The sequence below is a fragment of the Nothoprocta perdicaria genome, unplaced genomic scaffold (assembly GCF_003342845.1).
Source record: "Nothoprocta perdicaria isolate Ctin4 unplaced genomic scaffold, notPer1 scaffold_316, whole genome shotgun sequence".
Classification (NCBI taxonomy): domain Eukaryota; kingdom Metazoa; phylum Chordata; class Aves; order Tinamiformes; family Tinamidae; genus Nothoprocta; species Nothoprocta perdicaria.
This window is the reverse complement of record NW_020455551.1, coordinates 685964-706674: the sequence shown is the minus strand read 5'-3', so window position 1 is coordinate 706674 and position 20711 is coordinate 685964. Positions and strand designations below refer to the sequence as shown.

Genomic DNA, 20711 nt, shown 5'->3' with positions numbered 1-20711 from the left:
TTTAAGCCTAGCCAACCCTAGGGGGGTCATGAGGGGGCAAAGGGGCAGTGGGGCCCATAACTCTGTCCTCTCCTATCCGTGTATCTCTATCCTGGCAGGCCTTGGGATAGACCCTGGGACAAGCACATGGATTTACCTCAGTGGGGAGAAGCAGGGACAAGCACACGGCCCCTCCATCGCATTGTCTGGAGCCCACGTGGCTGCCTTGGCCTGGCCCGGCCTGGCCTCCCTGAGCTGCTGGTCCCCATGTTGTCCCCGTGGCGTCCCCATGGCCACCCATGTTGTAGTTCCTGGGCCCGTGGTAACCTGCGTGCCCAGGGATGCCGTCATCCATCTGCAAAAGATGGATGGCATCACCTGGCCTTCCTCCTTGCTCTCAGAAATACCATTTCCTTTCTTTTGGACAGTGAAAATTCGGGTTTCTTTTTGCGTTCCTGAAGTTGAGGACACACATCTAGGATAACCTGTCTCAGACATTGATGTGGCTAGACAGGGTGCTCACCTTCCCATTGCAAAGCCCTGGGTAGTTTTGTGGGGCTGGTGGCTTCCCTAAGGTGCAATAATTTGAATCAAAATTATACATGGCACAATATCTACCTCTAATACACTATAAGTTTGATGACTGGCTTGAGTCGGTCAGTCTCACTACGAAAAAGTCAGTTCTGGGACAGCAGGGTAGCCAGAGGAGCAAATAGGGACCTATTTTTAATCCAAAGGCCTCTGCTACTTCTTACCTATTTAATGTAAAAGCAGAATTTACTGTACATGTAGCTTAGTCCCCTTTTTATATTTACGTAGAGACCCCAGAGTATGTGTGGGAACAGCTTTTGAGATGAGAGAGGGAGGTCTCGATAGTTAAAGCCATTATTTTTGCATGAGGTATTTAATGCTAAACATAAATATTGAGAGTACTGAATTCCCATGCACTTGCAGACTTCACTCCTGTGCTCGTGAGGATTTTGCTTTACATCCAGTTATTAAAAGCACGATTGTAAGTGAATGGAAAAACTTACTGGAAGCCTTTACAGCAAAAGCACTTAGCAGGCTTCATTTTACAGTTGAAAGGAAAGACAGTTTTTAGACAAAACAGAAGCAAAGGTGGTATAGTTTTCATGTCGAAAAGGGCTCAGCTGGGAAGTGAATGTATGAGGCATCAGAAACCCCTCTCTAGGAAAGGACTTTCTTCAGTGATGACCTCAAAGTGGATTGGAGTTGAGTTCCTGGGGTGCGCATTCATCAATCCCTCTCATTGTAATTCTCCTGATTTATGTTCTCACAATCATGATTAGATGGTGGGGGGGAAAAAAAATGCTCCACACTCGAGTTGACTTCAGAAAATGACATTCTTTGTCCAAATCCAATCAAGCTCCACGGCAGGCAATCCTTTTGATTTAGCATTAATTCTAATACATGTGGCCCTGAAAATAACCTGCCTAGCTTTTGAAATCTCCAAGATGAAAAGAATACAGGATAAGTGCCAGGCAAAAGATCACCTATGAATGTTTCTGTTCCTTCTTCCAGAGGGAGTTTCTCCGGAGAGAAGAAAGTGATGCGCTGGTATGAAATTCATTTTAAAAAGGAGTCAAATGCAATACTCTGGAAAAAATTAGTTCTCTAAACAGAAAAGCAGGTCTGAAGGAACCCCAGCGGAATGAGAAATGGTGGCATTCTGTACAGAGAAGAGCAGACTTCTGCCTTGCTGAAGGCAACGTAATTGGATTATCCAGTTTTTGCTCTTTTGCTTCTAGTGGCTCTAATAAGACTGGAAAAATATGTTTACCTTTAAAATCCTGACTCAGCAGATGTCATTTTGACTTCAGTGGTCTAAGACTTTACACTGAAGTCTCCTTCTGCTGCAACTTTCCAAAACAACAAAATAACAGCCTATTTCTTCTTCCCTGACAAGTGAGCTTTCAGCTTGCAAATCAAAGAACAGAAGCTGGCAAACTTCATGCATAATGGCCTGGTCTTCATTCCTAAATTGGCGCAAACAAGAGGGTGAAAAGGTGGTAAGAATCTGTCTAGCATGCCCTTCTACATTCATTTGCTTCATCAAACGTCAAACCCGAATCTTGACCTAAAATAATGAGCAGGCACAATCTGTGGCCATTATTCAGACAAACAGCTCATGGGTATGCAGGGGAAGAAATCAGAAGAAATGTATTACTTAACTACTGCAGGCAGAGAGAGTGAGTTCGAACCCAAAACTTGAGTCAGGTTCAATCAGACAGATAAATGAACAAGAGCAGCTTTATTAGCATGCTGCATACCAAAATTAAGAACCTGTTCTCTCCTCATAATAATTTTGAAACCATTAACCAGTTGCATTATACTAGTGACAGCTCTTTCCTATGCTCTTGAGTGGTTTCCCCTCCCTATAATTTTTCTACTATGAACAGAAAGCCTTAGTGCTGATTGCAAAGGACAGATATCTAATTATTGGGCTTGTTATTAGTAGAGCCCGGGAAATAAAAAGTCTGCAGTTTGTATAGTGGGAAGAGTGATGAAGCAGCTCAAATCACTAATGAAACTTCAAAAGGAATCTATTGGAATTTGCTTTTTTTTTCTTTTTTTTTCTTTTTGCTGTTGTTGTTTTGCATTAAATGCTTAGGGAAACGTATTAGCAGCAAGGTTTGCAAGGCATTACAATTCCTTTTCTTAGCTTTTACTGGAACTAAACTTCAAGCATTTTCCTGACATCTTCACTCAATCAGTCTGTCAGTCAGGTACACAATGCCCTTCATGCAAATGTGTCAAGGCACTTTATAATCCAAAGTTTAATAGAAATCTTGAACAAAGACAACATTTGACAACACCTCCAAGGCTTGAAATCTCAGGCAGACATCTCTATCTCCCCAGAAAATTTATGGGATACGTGTTGTCCCTTTGCTGCCCCTGGAGCACACCAGTTGGCTGGTGGCTGCTCTCCTTGATGTTCCAAACGACAGTGCTGAGCTTGGTGTCCTTAGGTGTGAGTAACAGGCAAAGTCTTTGGGAAGAGACCAGGAACTGGGCTGTTTTCAATCAGCATACACTTTTGTACACTTAACAGTCAGGTTTATAGTTGCATTCAAACCAAATATATTGTTTAGACTAAAATGGAAAGAGAGAGAGAGAGGGAAAAGAAAGTGCCTAACAGTAAAGATGTAAAGTGAGGGAAAACAGGCGCTTTTGTCTGTGTGGCTGAAGGCTTTGCAAAGATAACAAGCCATTAAACTTTATGATCAAGGTCTCAGGGTAGTACTCGTTCATTTTTTACACTTCAGTTGCCTGCACAAGTTTTGCACGCTTTTGAACTCTCTCTTGCCCTCCTACATTTTCCTCCCTCCCGCCTGCCAATTTCTGGGAGATATTTTGTCGTTTTAATAAATTGTACCTATTCATTTTTCATTGACTTGTTGTCAAGTCCAGTTTCTGTCTCTTAAGGGCATTCCATCATGCTGAGTTAATCTCATTTGGTGATGGTGACATGCATACCGTGTAAAGACATAGCGAGGCTTTTCTCTTCACAACAGATGTTCTTAAAATTTTTCTCTGCTGGGTAGGTACTCGGTTAATGAGTACCATGCCTTTGTGGCCTGAAATACCTGACTCCTGAGTCCTTGTTATGTGGTACATGGTATACATACAGATAAATCTTTGAATTTCCCAGCAAATTTAACCTGGGTAAAAATACAGTGCAAAGGGTCTTTTTTAATTCTAGCCTTTCCAGTTTTTACAAGGAGAAACGCAGATGCTTCCACCCTCCTCACACACTCTTCCTGGACTACTATATTTTAGGTTTCTTGTAAACTTTGACCAAACTGCAACAGAGATACGGTTCACAGTCAGCAAGTGATGGCTTACCAAACAGAACTATCAAAGGGAAAAGAAAAAAGAAAAGATAAAAGATGAAGTAGTAAGAATGGCATATTTGAGGAATTAGATAGGAAGAAAAATGCTCACAAAACTTTAATGTATTGTGTTAAGAGGTAACAGAGGCACTTAGCTTGGAAAGACTTGAAGCTGAATCCACCCAAACAGATTTATGAGAAACCTAAAGCTGTGTCTCAGAAGGGAGATATAGGTTAATTTTGGCACTGTTAATGAGCTGGTGATTAGGGGATCCTGTGGCAGCTCAAAATTATATAAAGATTTTAACAGGGAAATCAAAGATTGGCAAAAAGCAGTGGTTGACAGAAAGAGAGAGAGAGACAAAATTATGTTTCAAGGATTCTGGTTCTCCTTGACATAACATGTCGAAAGCTGGAAATATCCAGGCATGGGCTGTAAACAGCTTTGACAGGCTGATTGATGTGGGCATTAACAGAAGTTACGACATAAAATATATGATCCTGAAAGTGCTTATTTCTTCCCCATGGAAGTGATTATCACAAGCACTTTGCCAAGTGACATGTGTGTGATCTTGTACCTGTGGTTTCCTTGATAAAAAAAAAAAAAAAGAAGTCTCTATAAGGAAGAACAATTGTCTCTTTATTTTATATTCATATGCAAGGGACAAGTCATTTAAAACAAGTATTTTTAAAATAAACTTCAGGGACGGACCAGATATCAGTCAAATTGTTATCACTTCTGCCTTTATTATTTAGGAAATTTTTCAATGCATTTTTGCTCTGGAAATAGCCATGTAATGTCAGTTCTCAAGTCCTGGTATTTTATATGCTTAATGGGGAGGAAACACTGCCTTAGATTTCTGCAGGTGTCTGTCCTTCCAGTGGTATATATTTTTCCTCCCTAAAAACATAGGTATCCCACAGAAGGGTACCATTTTACTTGATATTAACCTGTATCTTATACATAGAAGTAGTTTCTTTAGTAGGCTTCCCAGGAGATCAGCAGCTCAGTCCTAGCAATCAGCCAGAAATGACTTGCTTTGGTGCAGTTGTGCATCAGAAAAGGCATATTTGAACTATGGGGCAAGCAATTTCTGGGCTCATTTGCTCAAGCATGTTTACTGTATGTGAATTTTTGCCTTTCAGCAATACTATTTAGAGCTGCCTCTAAAAGGGAAACCTTAGGTTGTAAGTGGGTTTAAATTGAGGTGATTTCTAAGAGCTCAGTGTTTAGGGGTGATTTTTTAGCTGATGCCATGGAGAGAAACTGAGATAATGGCAGATAATAGAAATGATAAGTTTGCAAGGCCTGTCCAAGTAAATTCTCCCAGAGTGGGGTCAGATCTTCACAGGTTACCCTGCACGGCACCACTCCACGGTCCTCTATCTCCTGGCACATAGGGAGCTGCTGAAGTGAGCTGAACTTTTAATAGCCATGTATTAGGAAAGCATCTGCTGGGAAGAAAATCACAGAGTAAAGTAAATGTGACAAAATAAAGACCAAGAATTAGACAAGTGACTCAACATTTGATGCAGAAACTGTAAATTCCATGAACTGTTTGGATTAAGTCCAGTGGCACATCTACTCTTCCAGTACAACTTCCAGTGTTGCCAACAGCTTTTTTTTTTTTTTTTTTTTTTTTTTTTTTTTTTTTTTTTTTTTTTTTTTTTTTTTTTGTCAGGAGTCTTATGGCATCTGGCATTTTCCTTGAAAGTTCAGCTGCTCGCATGGTGTTTTTGTAAGAGAGCTTCAGCTTTCATCAGAAAGAAAGTAGCCTTCTCCCAGACATACGGAGGAAATTTGACCTCTAAAAAGATTTGCAATCTAAAGGTCAAATAAAAAGCACCCCACATTTTTTTTAACTACATTTATTTTTAGCAAGCTTTATGAATGGCAAAGGCTAGGGGTTAGCAAGGCTGAACTTAGTCAATGAGACCATAGAGAACAACAGATAATGGTATCTTTGATCAATTGGGCATAGAAGATAAAGATGCACTGCAGTAAAATTGACCTGAGAGCCACCGAAATATCTCTTTTGTTGTCATCCATCAGTATTTGGCATGAGACTTGTAGAAATTAATCCATATTTGGAGCATAAGGTGAGCAAGATATGGGGTGATGGCATGCCCCTTGTCTGTGAGCTTACGACAGGCTTTAGTTCCGCTGCTTTAGACGAGACTTCCCAAGTCACTGATTTGCCCCTTTCTGACTTGAAAATGTAGTGTTGGGCAGCTTGCTTCTTATTAGTGTCAGGTAGAAATCTTAGCTGGAAACAGGACAGTCTCCAGATGCCTTGTTAGATACAGAAGATGTGACAATCACGGTAGCAAGTAATATAAAGTATTTAATGGCTAAGGAAGGGCTTTGCTGTCTCATAAAAAGGGTTGGCAGTGATTTTGCAGCCTGGGCAGCTGTTCTTTTCTATGCAGTTCTAGCTTTAAATAAACATGCAAGCAGTCACACATTCTGAGGAGTAGCTTTGCAGCTTTCCACAAGCTAAAGACTAATGGCAATTTGCCTTTAGACATTTAGACAAGCACTATTGACCTGCTACTGTCTTTCCATTATTAATATGGGAACCAGCACTGCTGGTCATTCGCTCAGCAGTGAGCACCGTGGCACTTAGTTCATGATAAGCTGCAAAACACTGACAAGTTTTAGTAATAAATCGCGTTCCTGATATTCTATGTAGAAACGAATTTTGGTAGGAAAGGAAAAGTAAAATCAGTAAAATATAAAATCCCAGTGTTTTATGAAAAGTGATATTATAGTTAATGGGGCCACTGTCACTTCTGCATGTGTATATTGAACAATTATGTGGCTTATAGTTTCTATCACAATACTCAGGTTAAATGTAAGAATAACTATGAAAAATATTTTAATGATCATTGTGTATATCTGCCATGTTGCTCCTGTTTACAACTGGAATGAGATGAATCATCTTTTCCCCAAGTGTAAATTTTAATTTTTGCACAGTGTTTTTCAGACTAGAGCAGAAGTACCTGGTGTCTTAAATGGCACATGGTGTCTGAAATGGCTAGCAGTTGGGCCAAGGACACATAGGCTCTGAGGACTTATGTTGCAGGAGGCACTGTACAAGATGAGCTATAGTTCTGGTGATGTGTGGTAATCTGCATATTACTTGCTTGGTCCCTTGCACTGCAAAATGGAGATCCACATCTCACACGTACATAGGGGAGACCTTTGAAAGTTATGGGTATCCTGTACCCTGGGGCCACCACAGCAGAAACCTTGCACAGAGGTGGTTGCCGTGGCTTGTTAAGTTCTAGAGAAGATGGGCTCTAGGAGCTGATGAAAGAGAGAGCACTGTGTGGCAGCAGAGCCTTACACTCGGCCCTGGAAGTAGAGTCACCTCCAACCCTCTTCCCATCCATTGCGGTAGCAATTTTGATGCAGTTCATATTTAGCAATGAAGGACAGATTGCAGGTTGATTGCGGGTTGAGGAACGTCTCTATCCCATTCCATCACACACTTCAACCAACTTTTTCTCAAACTTGCTGAATCACTAACATAATAACCCAAAGACATGAACCTCCTCTGGAAATCTCTCCCCTTACCAAGGTGAGATCAATGCTTTGAAGTTGTTATATCCATGCATTTTTTTTTTTATGGATGGTTATGAGAAAAAGAGCTAGATGCTATGAGGAACAACAACAATAAAAGATGGTATAACATTTTTTAGAGGCCAATAACTCCACACTTGCTACTGCTGACTTACACCTTACTATGAAGCTTATGTCACTGATGGGACTTCATCTGAGTGAGGCAAAGAAACGGGGACATCATAATTAACAAAGCTTAGCGGGAAAGAAGTTATTGTGCCTGGGGGTAGAAGAGGGAAATGTGTTCTGTTTTATTTTTTGGAGAGGTAATTGGTGGTAGGCAAAAATTTGCTGTGTTGAGCCAGCAGGTGCTGCTTTATGATCATGTTAATGTTAATGATAGCCTCCCAACACATACGAAGACAGTTTAACCTCTTTCTTTCTAATTGTGTTTCTCTGTGTACTCGTATGCTGGCTCCAGTTGTTTTATGAGTGTCACCACAGAGCACTTGGACAGGCACTGACCCCAGATTTGCACAGATATTTGCAGGCTGTTGTATAAGAACAGGAAACTTTCGTAACCTCCATTCACACTGGTAAAAACTTTGCGGATTAAAGGTTGAAGGAAATGAATAAAAGTGGCTGTTTCTATGACTGCAAATCATTCCTAAGGGTTACATAACTTTTCCAAAATAGCCTGTGTAACTGCTCCTAGGTGTACTTAACAATAGTACCAAGATATAACTGTTTATTCTCTTCTGTTATAGCTGAAATCTCTCTTCTTCTGGCATGCCATTAAAAACGTACTCTGGCAGCAGTTTAAATCCTGGGATGAACAGGTGCTAAAATTGTGTTCCTTTACGGAAAGCATAACATTGCCCATCAAAACCAAATACATGCTAGAAATGGCAAGCCAGTGGCCCTGAAGAGCCTGAAACAGTCTAATTTCAGCAGCAGTCTATAACTGGAGCTTTGTTATGAACCTGTGTTCATTTTTACGAGCTATTTTGCATATGTAGTTCAGTAAATATGAACGTCACTGTTCAGCCTTCAAAGCTTCAAAGACTCTTCCAGCTGCTCATTTCATTATTAAAATATTCATTTTGCACAAGCCCATCAGCTCCAGGCAAAGGCTGGGTATAGTTCTACCTTGCAGCCATGTAGTGGACACACTGTCCTTGAAGTCAGGTGGGAATCTCTTTGGAAAATTTGTCTGACAAAGCTACCATTACAGAAACATGCTGAGTAGAGGGTGTTTGGGAAAGTCAGATGTAACTTTTAATAGAATTACCAAATAATTCCCATGTCTCACTGAAAATCTGCCCCCACAAATCTAGTTAAAGCAACCTGGGATAACAATTCCTGTAAAGACAAAAAGATATACAGAACTGTGTTTATCGTTATGGTATATGTGCAGCTCTGAATAAGAAGCTGGGCTATAGTTTCTGAAGGGTGAAATCTGGGTATTTGGTGTTGAGATATTGCAGAAGCACAGGGCAACAGCAGCTGATGCACAGAGTTGAGAGCGGAATAAGCTGATGAATGAGAAGCAAGGGAAGAGGCATGGGTGAGGACAATGAACAAGGTAAAGCTCAAGGATTTGCCACCCTGTGTATCATCCTTTTTGGAAAGGGTGTCTATAGAATTCAACAGTATTTTGTGAGCTATAGAAAAAGAGAAGCCAGGAGCAGAAGTGACCAGGCACAAAAGCAACGTGGTGCAGAGTGGAACTGGCCTGGGATGAATAGTATTAAGGAATATTATTCATCTCATAGATCTGAACTTAGGGTTTGGAGATCTCTGGATTTCTTGGTAACCAGCACATATCTGTTAAACCCTCTGACATTGTAGTTATCTCCTTGTGGCATAGATTCATAAAAAAAACGCTGGTTCTTACTGCTGTTGCCGAAAGTCACGCTATTTAACACGGTGGAGATGTTTCCAGGTCCAGTTTTGCTAGTGGTGTGTGTAGAGATCAAAGTGGTTCCATATAATCACTTTTTATTAGTTCATCTATTAAAAAATATCAAATATTCTACATGCTCATGTGGATTGAAAATTAAAGTTGTGAAGTCGGTCAAGAGGCAGGAAATCCCAACATTAAGACAGCAAATATTTTAAATGAGATATGTCTTTCTTGCCTGGTAGCTTTCTACCATGTGCTGCCATTTAATCATACTGGGTTAACATTTGAATGGAGTTTTAATGTTGCTTTCATGGTTGCTGGCTGTGTAACATTATAAGTAGCATTGTTTATTGTTTATACTATTGTTTATAGTGTATTCTTTAGTAATTCCTAATGGATTCCTATGTTTTTAAATCTTAACTACAATTTCTTTATAGCTTTTAAAATAAAACTGATGATTAGATTAAGAAAAGCAGATCCTTATTAAAGCAAGAACTAGTTTGATGACGACTTAAATTAATACTTTGTGGCCATCACATGTTATTTGATAAGCATTCCATTATAATTAAGAAGTGACTAATAGACAATTAATATAGAGAATTACACACTTAGCTAATTAGATGATCTTTAATATTTTTGTTAGATTAAAATGTACAGTATCCCATAAATCACTATTAGAGATTTCTTAATAAGCTTGAACTCTCAATTTTCTCTCTGTCCATCAGAAATGGAACTAACAATTTTTCTCTCACCGTGTAAGACTTTCCCTCCGGTCATGTTTGTCATTTGGAGGAATCAGTGTGTTTAAAATGAGGTGAAATGTCCTTGCCTCCTAAACTTTGGACCTGCTCACAGGACATCACAGGGATTGAGTCTGTGCTCTCATTATCTGCTCCATTCTTTGAGATCTTCAACTCCTGCCCTTGTGTGTGAAATGGGATGTTCTTTAGTTTTTCCCTTCCCCTCAGATTTTGCAGTCTGTTGTTGGATAGTTGCAGGATAAGGGGGATTTTGCATAGGTGATCATAACACATATGAAGAGGATTATTTCTTTCAACTGCAAGTCTTTCAGTTCTGCTTAGCTGACCCTACTTAGGTGTCTAAGAGCAGAGAGCAGTTGTCTTCTTGGTGATGCCTTCCCTTGCCTGGTGTATGTCAGAGCCACACTGCACCAGGGCACTGGGGTAGGGTTTTGGACCAAGATTCATTCCACCTCTTTTAGGAGGTTAATCACTACAGACTCATTGGCACATCATGCAGACAGATACAGCTGACGGGTGTGCTTCTGCCTCCACATTTTCAGGAGGTGATGTCCAATCTGCATTGACTGGCATCCCTGCCCAAGGGTACTTTCCACTGAGCACAGCTGAGGGCTAAACTGATGGGATGAATCTGGTGCTTAAAAGAGAAGCGGGAGGGGAAGTCATGAAATAAAACACGTCATGCTTATATGAGTCTGGGATATGGAGAGGGTGTTAAATATATTTGCCACTGAATACAAAAGCAGTGACTATGAGGCTAAGATTCATCTCCAGGCTGTAGACACTACTTTTAGATGTCTACATATGGCTGTCTATAGGTTAGTTAAGTGTTTAAACTCTTGTATTTTCTGCAGAGACCTAGTGAGTACAGTAACGAGAGCCCGGAGCATCACTTCACTGAAAAGCCAACAAGGGCTCAAGTCACTTGCCTTCCCAAGGCAAGTCTTGCTCTTTGGGGTGCCTGGGGCGTCAGAGTTGTCTGCACAGAGCCAATAGATGTGACACAGCACCTATGGCAGGTGTGGGTCTCAGAGTGCCGAGCAGGGCACCCTTGGCATCACAAATGGCCTATTGAGGCAATTTTATCACATCAAACATGGTCTAGTGGAGGAAAAGGACAAGCTACCCTCGCAGGACCAATTCAGTACCACCATCCTCTTAATGAGGTTACCAGGATTCTCACAACAGAAACAAATGCCCCTATAAATATTACTGTTAGCACTTATCTAATAATCACAGAGTCACAGAATGGTTGAGGTTGGAAGGGACCTCTGGAGATCATCTAGTCCAACCGCCTGCTCCAGCAGGGACACCCAGAGCACGGGGCACAGGGCGGCATCCAGGCGGGTTTGGAAGATCTCCAGAGAAGGAGACTTCACAGCCTCCCTGGGCAGCCTGTTTCAAGGCTCTGTCACCCTCACAGGAAAGAAGTTCTTCCTCATGTGGAGATGGACTTTCTGTATTTCAATTTGTACCCATGACCCCTTGTCCTGTCCCTTGCCACCACCGAGAAGAGTTTGGCCCCATCTTCTTTACATTCTCCCCTCAGGTGTATGTACATATTGACAAGATATATTTATTCAATAAGCAAGTAATTGGCTTTCTCAGCAACATGGAGTGTGCTGTCAATTTTGATCAAATAGAGGTAGGACTATGATACAGTAGTTAGACTGTATTTTGTTGGCAAAGCTCAGGAGCATATATCACAGAGACATAATGCAAAGGAGTAACATTGACAAGCAATGGCTTAACCAAGAGGCATACGGTTTTGAAATGTTTTTTTAAATATTCATAGCTGAAGTAGACTGAAGACAAAGTGGAAATGAAATCTGATGTAGAGCAACCCAAAACTGACCTCTCTGTAAGATGTCACTTGCTAGTGAACACCAAATGTCTTTCTTCAGCTTGTAAATGTTGTGTGTATCACAGTTGTGGGGATAAATAAGGGTGGTACATGGGATTTCTTTACCATAGAGCTCTTTATGTTCAAAGCACTTTACAAGTATGAATTAATTTCACTTGACAGCACACTCCAGAGAGCGAAATTCATTGAATACTTGAGGAAACGGGAGCACAGAAACAAATGATTAACCAAAGTTCCAAAGGAATTTAGAACCAGAGGGGAGACTTGTAAGAAGTGGTTTCCACCTCTCATTCCAACCTTCAGCTAACCTCACCATCCTGACCAGTGTTCACATGAGTATGAAGAATGGAGTAGGAATATCGATATGTTTTGCACAGCATGACCCATGTGAGGGTTACAGAAGCACATGGACATCGGCATTGTGATACTGTCCCTGGAAGAGCAATTAGTATGAATAGACGCTGATAGATATGTCCCTCAAGCAATTTTTCCATCTGAAAACAAAACAAAAGAAAAGAAAACAAAACAAAATAAAATAGAAACAAAAACCAACAAATGTTCTGGGGGTTTTAATTACTGATTTTCATGCTACTGACTTCACTGAGCTTCTGGGCAGAGTACAGTGTTGAGGTAACCTCACATCTCCTTCCAGATACTTCTCTAAACATACAAAATATCTTTTTTACTCTCCTATCCACTTAGTCAGGTCGGCAGCTGATATACACAAGAATCTTTGTGGTGACTTGGTGGGATTTGCATCAAGGCACCACAGCCTTGAGGAGAGTAATTGATGAATGTGCAGTTGTACTACTCTCTATTGATTTGAACACAGGTGTTTTAGAAATGTGACTGTACTTGAAGTAGTAGAGAGTGCAAGGGGATTTCTTTAGTTTTATCAAAACTAAGTTTTAGCATTTTAACACATAAAAAGAGAGGAAGAGAGAAGGTGCTCCCGTCTGATGAAACCTTTTGCTTGTGCTAAAAGAACAGATTGTTTTGATTGCAGGCGCTTTAGCAGGTCCTTCTAAACCTATGAGCAATGGAAAGAGAGGGCTGAGATTTACTGGGAGAAGGTGTCCCCATTCCTCCCAAGAGAGAAGGACAAGACAGGGTCTGCTCAGTCCTTCCTGGAAGGCTTTTGCGGACACAGTTCAACCCTCCCTCTCTCCCCATTTGAGACTCACACCAGACTGGCCTCTTGTACTTCAACAGGGAGCTGTTTCCAAAACTAGAGAATGGTATGAGATGGGGTTCATTAGGTCCCCCAGAGCTTGATAATCTCTGAAAAAAGGGAAGAACAGCTTTGTAGTCTGATGTAAGATGTGTAAGTAGGATGGAGGAATGAGTTTAGGTCCCAAATAGTATTTGGTTATTTGTGTAGTAAAATAGCTTCACGTGGAGAAATTGGGAAGTCTCTAGTAGTAGATAAAGCGCTTGGCTGGGAAGTTGGTTCAAAACCTTCTTCTGGAGCAGAGGGTAATTTTCTCTTGGTAGGGAAGGGGAAACATTCAGCATTATTTCTGCCTTAGTAGTTTTTGTAAATGATACCTATGGCCTTGTGAAAATCTAGCTCAAAAACCAGTGTAGCCAGTATAAAAAAATCTGCAGTGAACTGTTGCAGCATTTCTGATTCAAATGCTAGTCTTCACATATGTGCTCATGAAGCTGATGCAGGTCACTAAATTTGTCCGAAATACTAATGTATTTGAAGTCATAGTTCTTAACAAATAAATGATCTGTAAAAAAAAAAAAAAAAAAAAAAAAAAAAAAAAAGCCTTTATCTAACTTCAGGGAAAACACTGCATAGAGAAAATCAAGAAAAGGCAAAAATGCAGTGCTGAGTTCTCAGTAGTTCTGGATTAAGCAGACCTTGTCTTCTAATCATTACTTTACCTTTTCACTTTATCAATTTATTTTCCAGTTAGCCCTTAGACCTTAAAACACTCATCTAAGGTCTATTTTAGCGGCCCAGAGCCTCAGTCCTTCAAAATTTCAGATCAGTCATTGCAAACTGTTGTCTGTCCTAAAAGATGCTGCTTCTAAGCATCCTTAAACTCCCATCTGATGGCCAGCTAGGCACAAATACCCTCTGATAAAATATTTTCATTCCTCTTTTAAGGATATTTTCCTGCCTCCCTTTGTAAAATACTTGAACTTGAAAAGAAGAGAATGCTCCTTGAGGAGTTACCATAGTAACTCATGATGTTTCTCTGTTGAGACAAAAAAAAAAAAGGCAAAGGAGAAATTATAGAGAAGAATTTTATACTTGGGTTTATCATCTTTGTATAATGGCAAAGATGAACAGATGAACAGTGCCTTCAACTTTCTAAAATAATAACAGTCACCTTGTGGCTGATAGCAGGTTGGTAATTTTCATTGGAAAAGAATTTAACTGCTCTATTTGTTATCTGAGAATCCCAGTTAGAAAAAAATATATATTCTACATCTTAAAGATGCGTCAAGCAACGAGAAAATGAGATCATTAGTAATGTAAAGATGTGGAAGTGAGAATAGCTCCTACAAATAATATCTAAATATGCAACGCATGGATGCCCTGCATATTCTGTTTTCCTCCTAATAAACATGTTTTCCTCCTTTTAAACATATAGCCAAAGAAAAAATCCACCACCATGTTCCCTCTTGGAAGTAACTTCAGGTCTCCCAGTGCAAACATGGAGGTTATCTTTGAGCATCAGTATCAGCTCAGCAGTAAGCATGATTTGAATATTATGAATAAAAATAAAAAGTGTTTGAAGAGATGGTGATAGAAGTACAGTCTTTTAAACTATTCTCAGCTATGAGCATCAAAGACGGGGAGAGGGAAGCCTAGCTTTGGGAAAGGACTTGAGAGCTGAGTTATGGAAAGGTCATTTCCATGAATAACAACCCAGATGTCTGCTGCTGGGGAAAATCAAAGGCGCTTTCAGAAGCTAGCAGAAAAAGAGGAGAATAGAGCTGTGGGAAGGTGGCATCCGTGAGCGCCTGGCTCTCCGCCGGGATGGCTTCTGCTGTTGCCCTGGCCATGGAGCGGTGGCTGTGCCGTGTCACAGTCGGGTGCCTTTGTCCCTTGTTACACCCCGCACATGCAAGTGGAGGAGAACCCAGAGCCATCCTGAGCTGCTGGCCCCAAGCAGGAAAAACAGCTGGAAACGGGACAGTCCAACAAGAGCTTGGGGAAAGGCAAGAGGAGCCACTTGTGGAAGCAGGTGAGAATGTGTCAGGTCTGGATCATCCAGCTCAGCCTCCTCTCGTGCAGCCTCCCTCTCCCTCAGGAGCACTGTCCTCCCTGCCCGTCTCAGCCCCCCAGCCTTTTGTGGGGTTGTTCAGCTCAGAGATACACGAAAATGATAACAGAGGCTGAGAGAACTTGAAACGCCTCTTGAAGCACGGGTCAATATTCTTACTGCAGAGCGAAAGAGCTGACAGATGCTGTCAAGTTTAATTGTCCCCAAGATAACGTCCTTCAGTGCAGAAGATATTAGATGTTTCTGTTTATCCTGAAAACATGCCATATCAACACTTTAAATGTAAGTGACTTTAACAACTCTAGCTGCCTACTCAAGCTACTCAGTAGCAGTGGGTCTTGGCTCTCAATATTCCTTATTTTCCATTTCCTATTTGGATATTTAGAGGGAGCTGGGCTCAGACCGCCCTGTGGTGCTGACTTTTACCTCTCAGACCTAGAGTTTGGGATGCAAAGATCTGATGAAAACTTGGGCCTGCACAGCCACAGGAACCATGACAAGGATTATTTTGGGAGACATATTTGATTCCCCCTCTTCCCAGAAAAGGGTGCAGAGAGCCCTAAAGAAGAGTGGGAACACCAGGCAAATTGGAAAGTCTATGAAGGAGTGTAAGAGGGAACCATACATGGCTCAGAACATGGCAGAAGTGGAAACAACTTTGAAACTTTGAAGCTGGAAGGTTGTGGGAAATTATTTTTTGCAAAGCAGTATAGTGAATGCATTAGTCTGATGTAAGATAAAGCATACCAGTGATGCAGAGGACAACTCTGAATGCCTGAGACAACAAAATCATGTTATTAGTGCAACAAATATATACTGTAACTCCCCTCAAAAGTCGCTCCTACATTAAGTGATTTTGAATTTAAAATATGACCGATAATTGTTGAATTTTTGGACAAGCTTGAGAGGAAGGAGAAGGAAGCAGCTATGTGATGCTGGCTGGCAGGAGACAGAAGGAGCCAGAAGAAAAATACAGTGGGAAGCAGCATGGTAGAGAGGGCAGAGGAATGGGGAAGGGCAGAGAGGGAGACTTTGGGGAAAAGAGAGACCATGGCAGGTCAAAAGGTGCAGGTAGATGATGCCATGAAAGAGTTGGAAGTTGTGGGGAGCTGGTGAGTTAAATTTTCCAATGACAAGAGCATGTCTTACACGCTATGGAGAGACCTGGAGATAAAGTTTATGAAGGTAAAAAATCTCCTCACCAGCTGAACAGGCAGAATTGGATTTCATAAGGGACAACCAGGCAGATGGAGGAATTCAAGGAAAAGGGTAAATCCAGGTGAAATTAGGCAGCCAACCTCTTCCCCCCCTCCCCCCCAACTGCCTTAACCCTTACTGGCTGCAGTTCTTTAGAAAAAGACACACTGTAGAAATTAAGGGTTACAAACACACAAAAAATCAAAATAAGCCTATTATAAAAACAATTCAATCTCATTTTGAAAACTGCATGCATTTTACTTTTACAAGAACATATTTTATTTCGATAAGAACTGCAGAAAATAAGACTCACTTTTTGGGGAAGAAAACCCATTTTTTCCCATTTTTGTATTTCTCATTCATAGAAATAGATGTAAATCCTGCATTTTCTGGGTTTAGTTATGACTAGAAGATGATTTGGATAGAGCATTAATGGCAGAACAAAGGAAGAGTATCGAGCAGATGAGTCTGAGTTTTCTGAGGCTGAAATGAGAAGAACTTGAGGTACAACCTGGATGGGTTTTCTGGTGGTGTGATAAAGAGGCAGAAGGTCTGTAAAAAAAGAGATGAGACGTTACTATTGCAAGACTAGAATATGAGAAAAGTAATGGAACTATGTAAGGATATGAAAAAAACAAGGCACTGGGGAGAAATGAGAAGATGGAGAATAATGTATAGGGTGCGATAGTGTTGGGGACATACTGGTGGGAAGATGTGAAGAGCAGCAGAGCTCTCTCAGTCTCAATGGTCCACTGCTGTGAGTTAAATTTTTAATTCTCTGTGCATACTGTATCACTGTGTTCTTCCTATTCACTGTTCCGTTGACTTTAAGATTAAAATGCAGAGCTGCCATCCTATTTTTTGGCCTCCTGTTAGCAAAGGTTACTGAATATCCACCAGAAAAAGCTCTCAGAGCCAATTTCAAAGGTAACAGCATTTTTTTTTCATCTTTTAAAAATGCCTTACTAGGCGTCTTTGAAAACTTGGCTTCACACTCATCATTTCTTTTAATTAATTAAATAATTTACCCTCTATCCTTGGATATATTTAAAAGCCTCTCAGACATAGTCCCTTGCAACCTGCTCTGGGTGACCCTGCTTGTTTAGAGGTGGGAGGTTTAGATGTTATCCAGAGGTCCTTTCCAATCTCAGTCATCCTGTGATTCTGGAATTCATGTACATGTTGGACAGAAGGAATGGACAACTCTGAGGTGCTGTTGGGTCTTATCTCTTTACATGTCTGTAAAAATGAGGCAGAGAGACAAAAAGCAAGTCAAGGTTTTTACAGCAAATCTCATGGAGTTTTCTCTTTGTGCAGACTTACTCAGTTTACTAAAGAAAGACCATGGCTGCTTGTGATATGATGAACCACAGCGTGCCGTGCACAAAGACTGACATAGATTGTATCACCCCAAGAGTGAAACTGAGCGACGACACTTTCATCTTTGTTGATGGTAAATGGGTGAATGAACTCTACCACCAGCCACCATTTGCTTCCCATGAGAAACACTTTAGCAAGAAGACACATAATGAATGGAGCATCTGGGAGGAGAACAGAGCTCTCTGGGAGGAAAACAAAGTTCTCCGGATTGAAAACAGCATGCTACGGGAAGAAAATAAGGCTCTTCAATGCCTCCAGGCACAGAATAAAACTGTCAAGGTCATTTATGATGACTCCATTCAGCAGAGTCTCCAGAAGGAAAGGAAGTCATTCCCAATCTTCCAAGAGAACAGCATAGGCGTCCAGGTTAACCATGACAGCAAAGCTCTTCAGATTGTTCGGGAAAAGAATAGAGCTTTAGAGCTCTTCCGTCAGGAGAATAAAACTCTGCCCATCATCTGGAAAAACAGAAAAGCTATTGCAGTCCATGAGGAGAACAAAGAGGCAAGCTCAGTTCTTCAGAAAGACACTCAAACTACCACAGATCCAGAAGAAGGTCCCAGCCCTGCCCCACAGCAGGAACACGAAGCCAGGAGCTCCACTCCAACCCAGAATGAGAAGAAGAGTGCCCCAGCCATGCAGGGTGAGTATGCAGTTGGCCAGGCAATGCAGAACCTATATCAAGCCCTCCAAGCCTTCCTTAAGGACGACAGTGCTCTCCTTGGAGATAAAAAGGACGTTCAGATCCTCCAGGAGGAGAACAAAGTCTTCCAAGAAGAGAACAATAAACTGAGGCTGCAGCTGAATGCTGTGAAAAACACTGTGTCAGACATAACAGCCCAAATGGAAATGTTGCAAAAAGAGCTCAATGTCATCACTGCCCCAATGTACGAAGAAGCAGGACAGATCCTGGAAAGTGAGTATCAGCTTGGAGAGATATGAAACCTGGAGCGAAACTTGCTGGCTCAATTTCCTGTAAAGCATCTCTCCTTGTTTCAGTAAACCCAATAAAATTCCAGTGGTGTTGAAGGCAAAAAAAAAGAACTAGTGAATATTGTGTTATTTTTTCTTATAATTTTATTTTAATTTCCTTTACGAATTAATTTTCTTTCTATACTTTCCTATATCACTTGGATGCACTTCTCCTCCTTAAAATATGGAAGAGGATAACTGCCATGAATTTGCTTAGTGTCAGGAAAACATGCTTTTCAGCATTTTTAAAGGTTTCTAGTAATAAAGCTACATTTTCAATAGATAATTTGTGCTTTTCTCACTGTATTTGAGGTATCTTAGGATGGCCATGCTTATCAGAGAGATTGGCACTTCTTGAAAACCAGGATTCCATCTTGGAGCTGAGCTCAGGTCCTTGGAGGTCCTTTTCTTTTGGTTGGCAAAATTCAGTGCCTGAACTACGCCTTTTGCGATGCATTAGCCTTGCCTTTCTCCTATGCTTTTCTCCTATTCTCCTTTCTTTCCTAAGCAGTGAATCATGGAAAATGTGGCCTCACAAAGGAAACTGGGCTATGAAAGAGAATGGAATATAGAAACCAAGCTAGCTGTCCTGTGAGGCATATACTAACACAACTGTAATGAAATATTTCCAGTTGAGGAAAAAGAGCAAAATCACGACAGGAGTTTTATATAAATACTTCCCACGAATATTTCAGAATGAAAATATTATGATTTCTATTGAAACCAACTAAAGTATTTACTGGTTGCAGTTCTTTAAACAGTCTTCTCTATTAAAATTGTCCCCCTATTCTATTCTTACTGCTTCTCTTTCTTATTATTACATCGCCACTTAATTCATTATATCTCTTTTTTTAGAGATCCATCTATTTTTAGAGTAAAACAAGTATCATAAAACAAGTATCAACTGACCAGAAATCATACCCCCTCCTGCCTTGGCTGTTTGTAAAAAATAATGATGCCAGGTTTCAGGTGCCTACAGCTGTGGTGCTTTCATCTGCGAAGGAAGGGAAAGGAAAGACGTTGCCTAGGCTATGGGAGCAACCCTATTTCCAGGGGCAGTGTCCTAGCTTTCACAGATGAATTGTCATACACAGCTGTAACCTGGAAAGGGAAGAAGAGGAACACAAAGAGATTACAGCAAGAAAAGCTGGTCCCAGTTCACAACTGGCAAGTGCCACACAGGGTAAGTGTGGGTCTCTGGATGGTCCCCAAGAGCTCTGGGATGCTCCCCAAGAGCTAACAAATCTCAGGTGCCCCGTGGTCTGAGCTACCACATTGAGGCTGCTGAAGTCTGGAGGCACATCCTATAACAACACCATCGTTGACAAGCCCAGACAATGGAGAAATGACACTGCAGACCCACACCATGGACATCTCGGTACTGTGTAAGGACTCGGTACTGTCCTTCTCTCCAGAGAAGGACCTACTAGTGGGCGTGTTGTTACTCACAAAGACCTGTTAGTGGGCATGTTGTTACTCACTCAGCAGATCTCTGGGCTGAACACCGGGTTTCCCAATGATATGCATGCTAGAGGCACACAGCTTTTGTGTACCTTTGGGCTGACATTATTTTGACTGTCTATATAAGCCACATATGCTACTTGTGGATGTGGATCCATGGTCAGCTGGCCTGTAGACTTGAGGGCAGATCGAGACACTCCTGATGTCAACACAGCATGGTGAGGAGAAACCATGGTGAGGAAAAGTGTACCAGAAGAGTGGCCTCATATATGGTGAGAGAACTCGCTGTACTGTGCACTTGTTGTTTGAGAGTCCAGAGGAAACTATACCAGAGGGGTAGCCCTCGAGGAAAAGGGTAGACCAGCTGTTGTATCATAGAATCCTTAAGGTTGGAAGGGACCTCCAAAGGTCATCTAGGCCAACCCTCCTACACACACAGAGTCACCTACAGCACGGGGCACAGTGCTGCGTCCAGGCGGGTTTGGAAGATCTCCAGAGAAGGAGACTCCACAACCTCTCTCGGCAAC

At 41.3% G+C, this 20711-nt stretch overlaps 1 protein-coding gene across 1 annotated transcript; it reads left to right on the top strand.

The window, feature by feature from the left end:
* Positions 1 to 1533: 1533 nt before the first annotated feature.
* On the top strand, positions 1534 to 18693 carry SPERT (spermatid associated). Its single transcript, XM_026042873.1, has 2 exons — positions 1534 to 1557; positions 17689 to 18693. The coding sequence occupies exon 2, from the start codon at positions 17716 to 17718 to the stop codon at positions 18691 to 18693; it is 978 nt and encodes a 325-aa protein (XP_025898658.1). The 5' UTR covers positions 1534 to 1557; positions 17689 to 17715.
* Positions 18694 to 20711: the final 2018 nt, after the last annotated feature.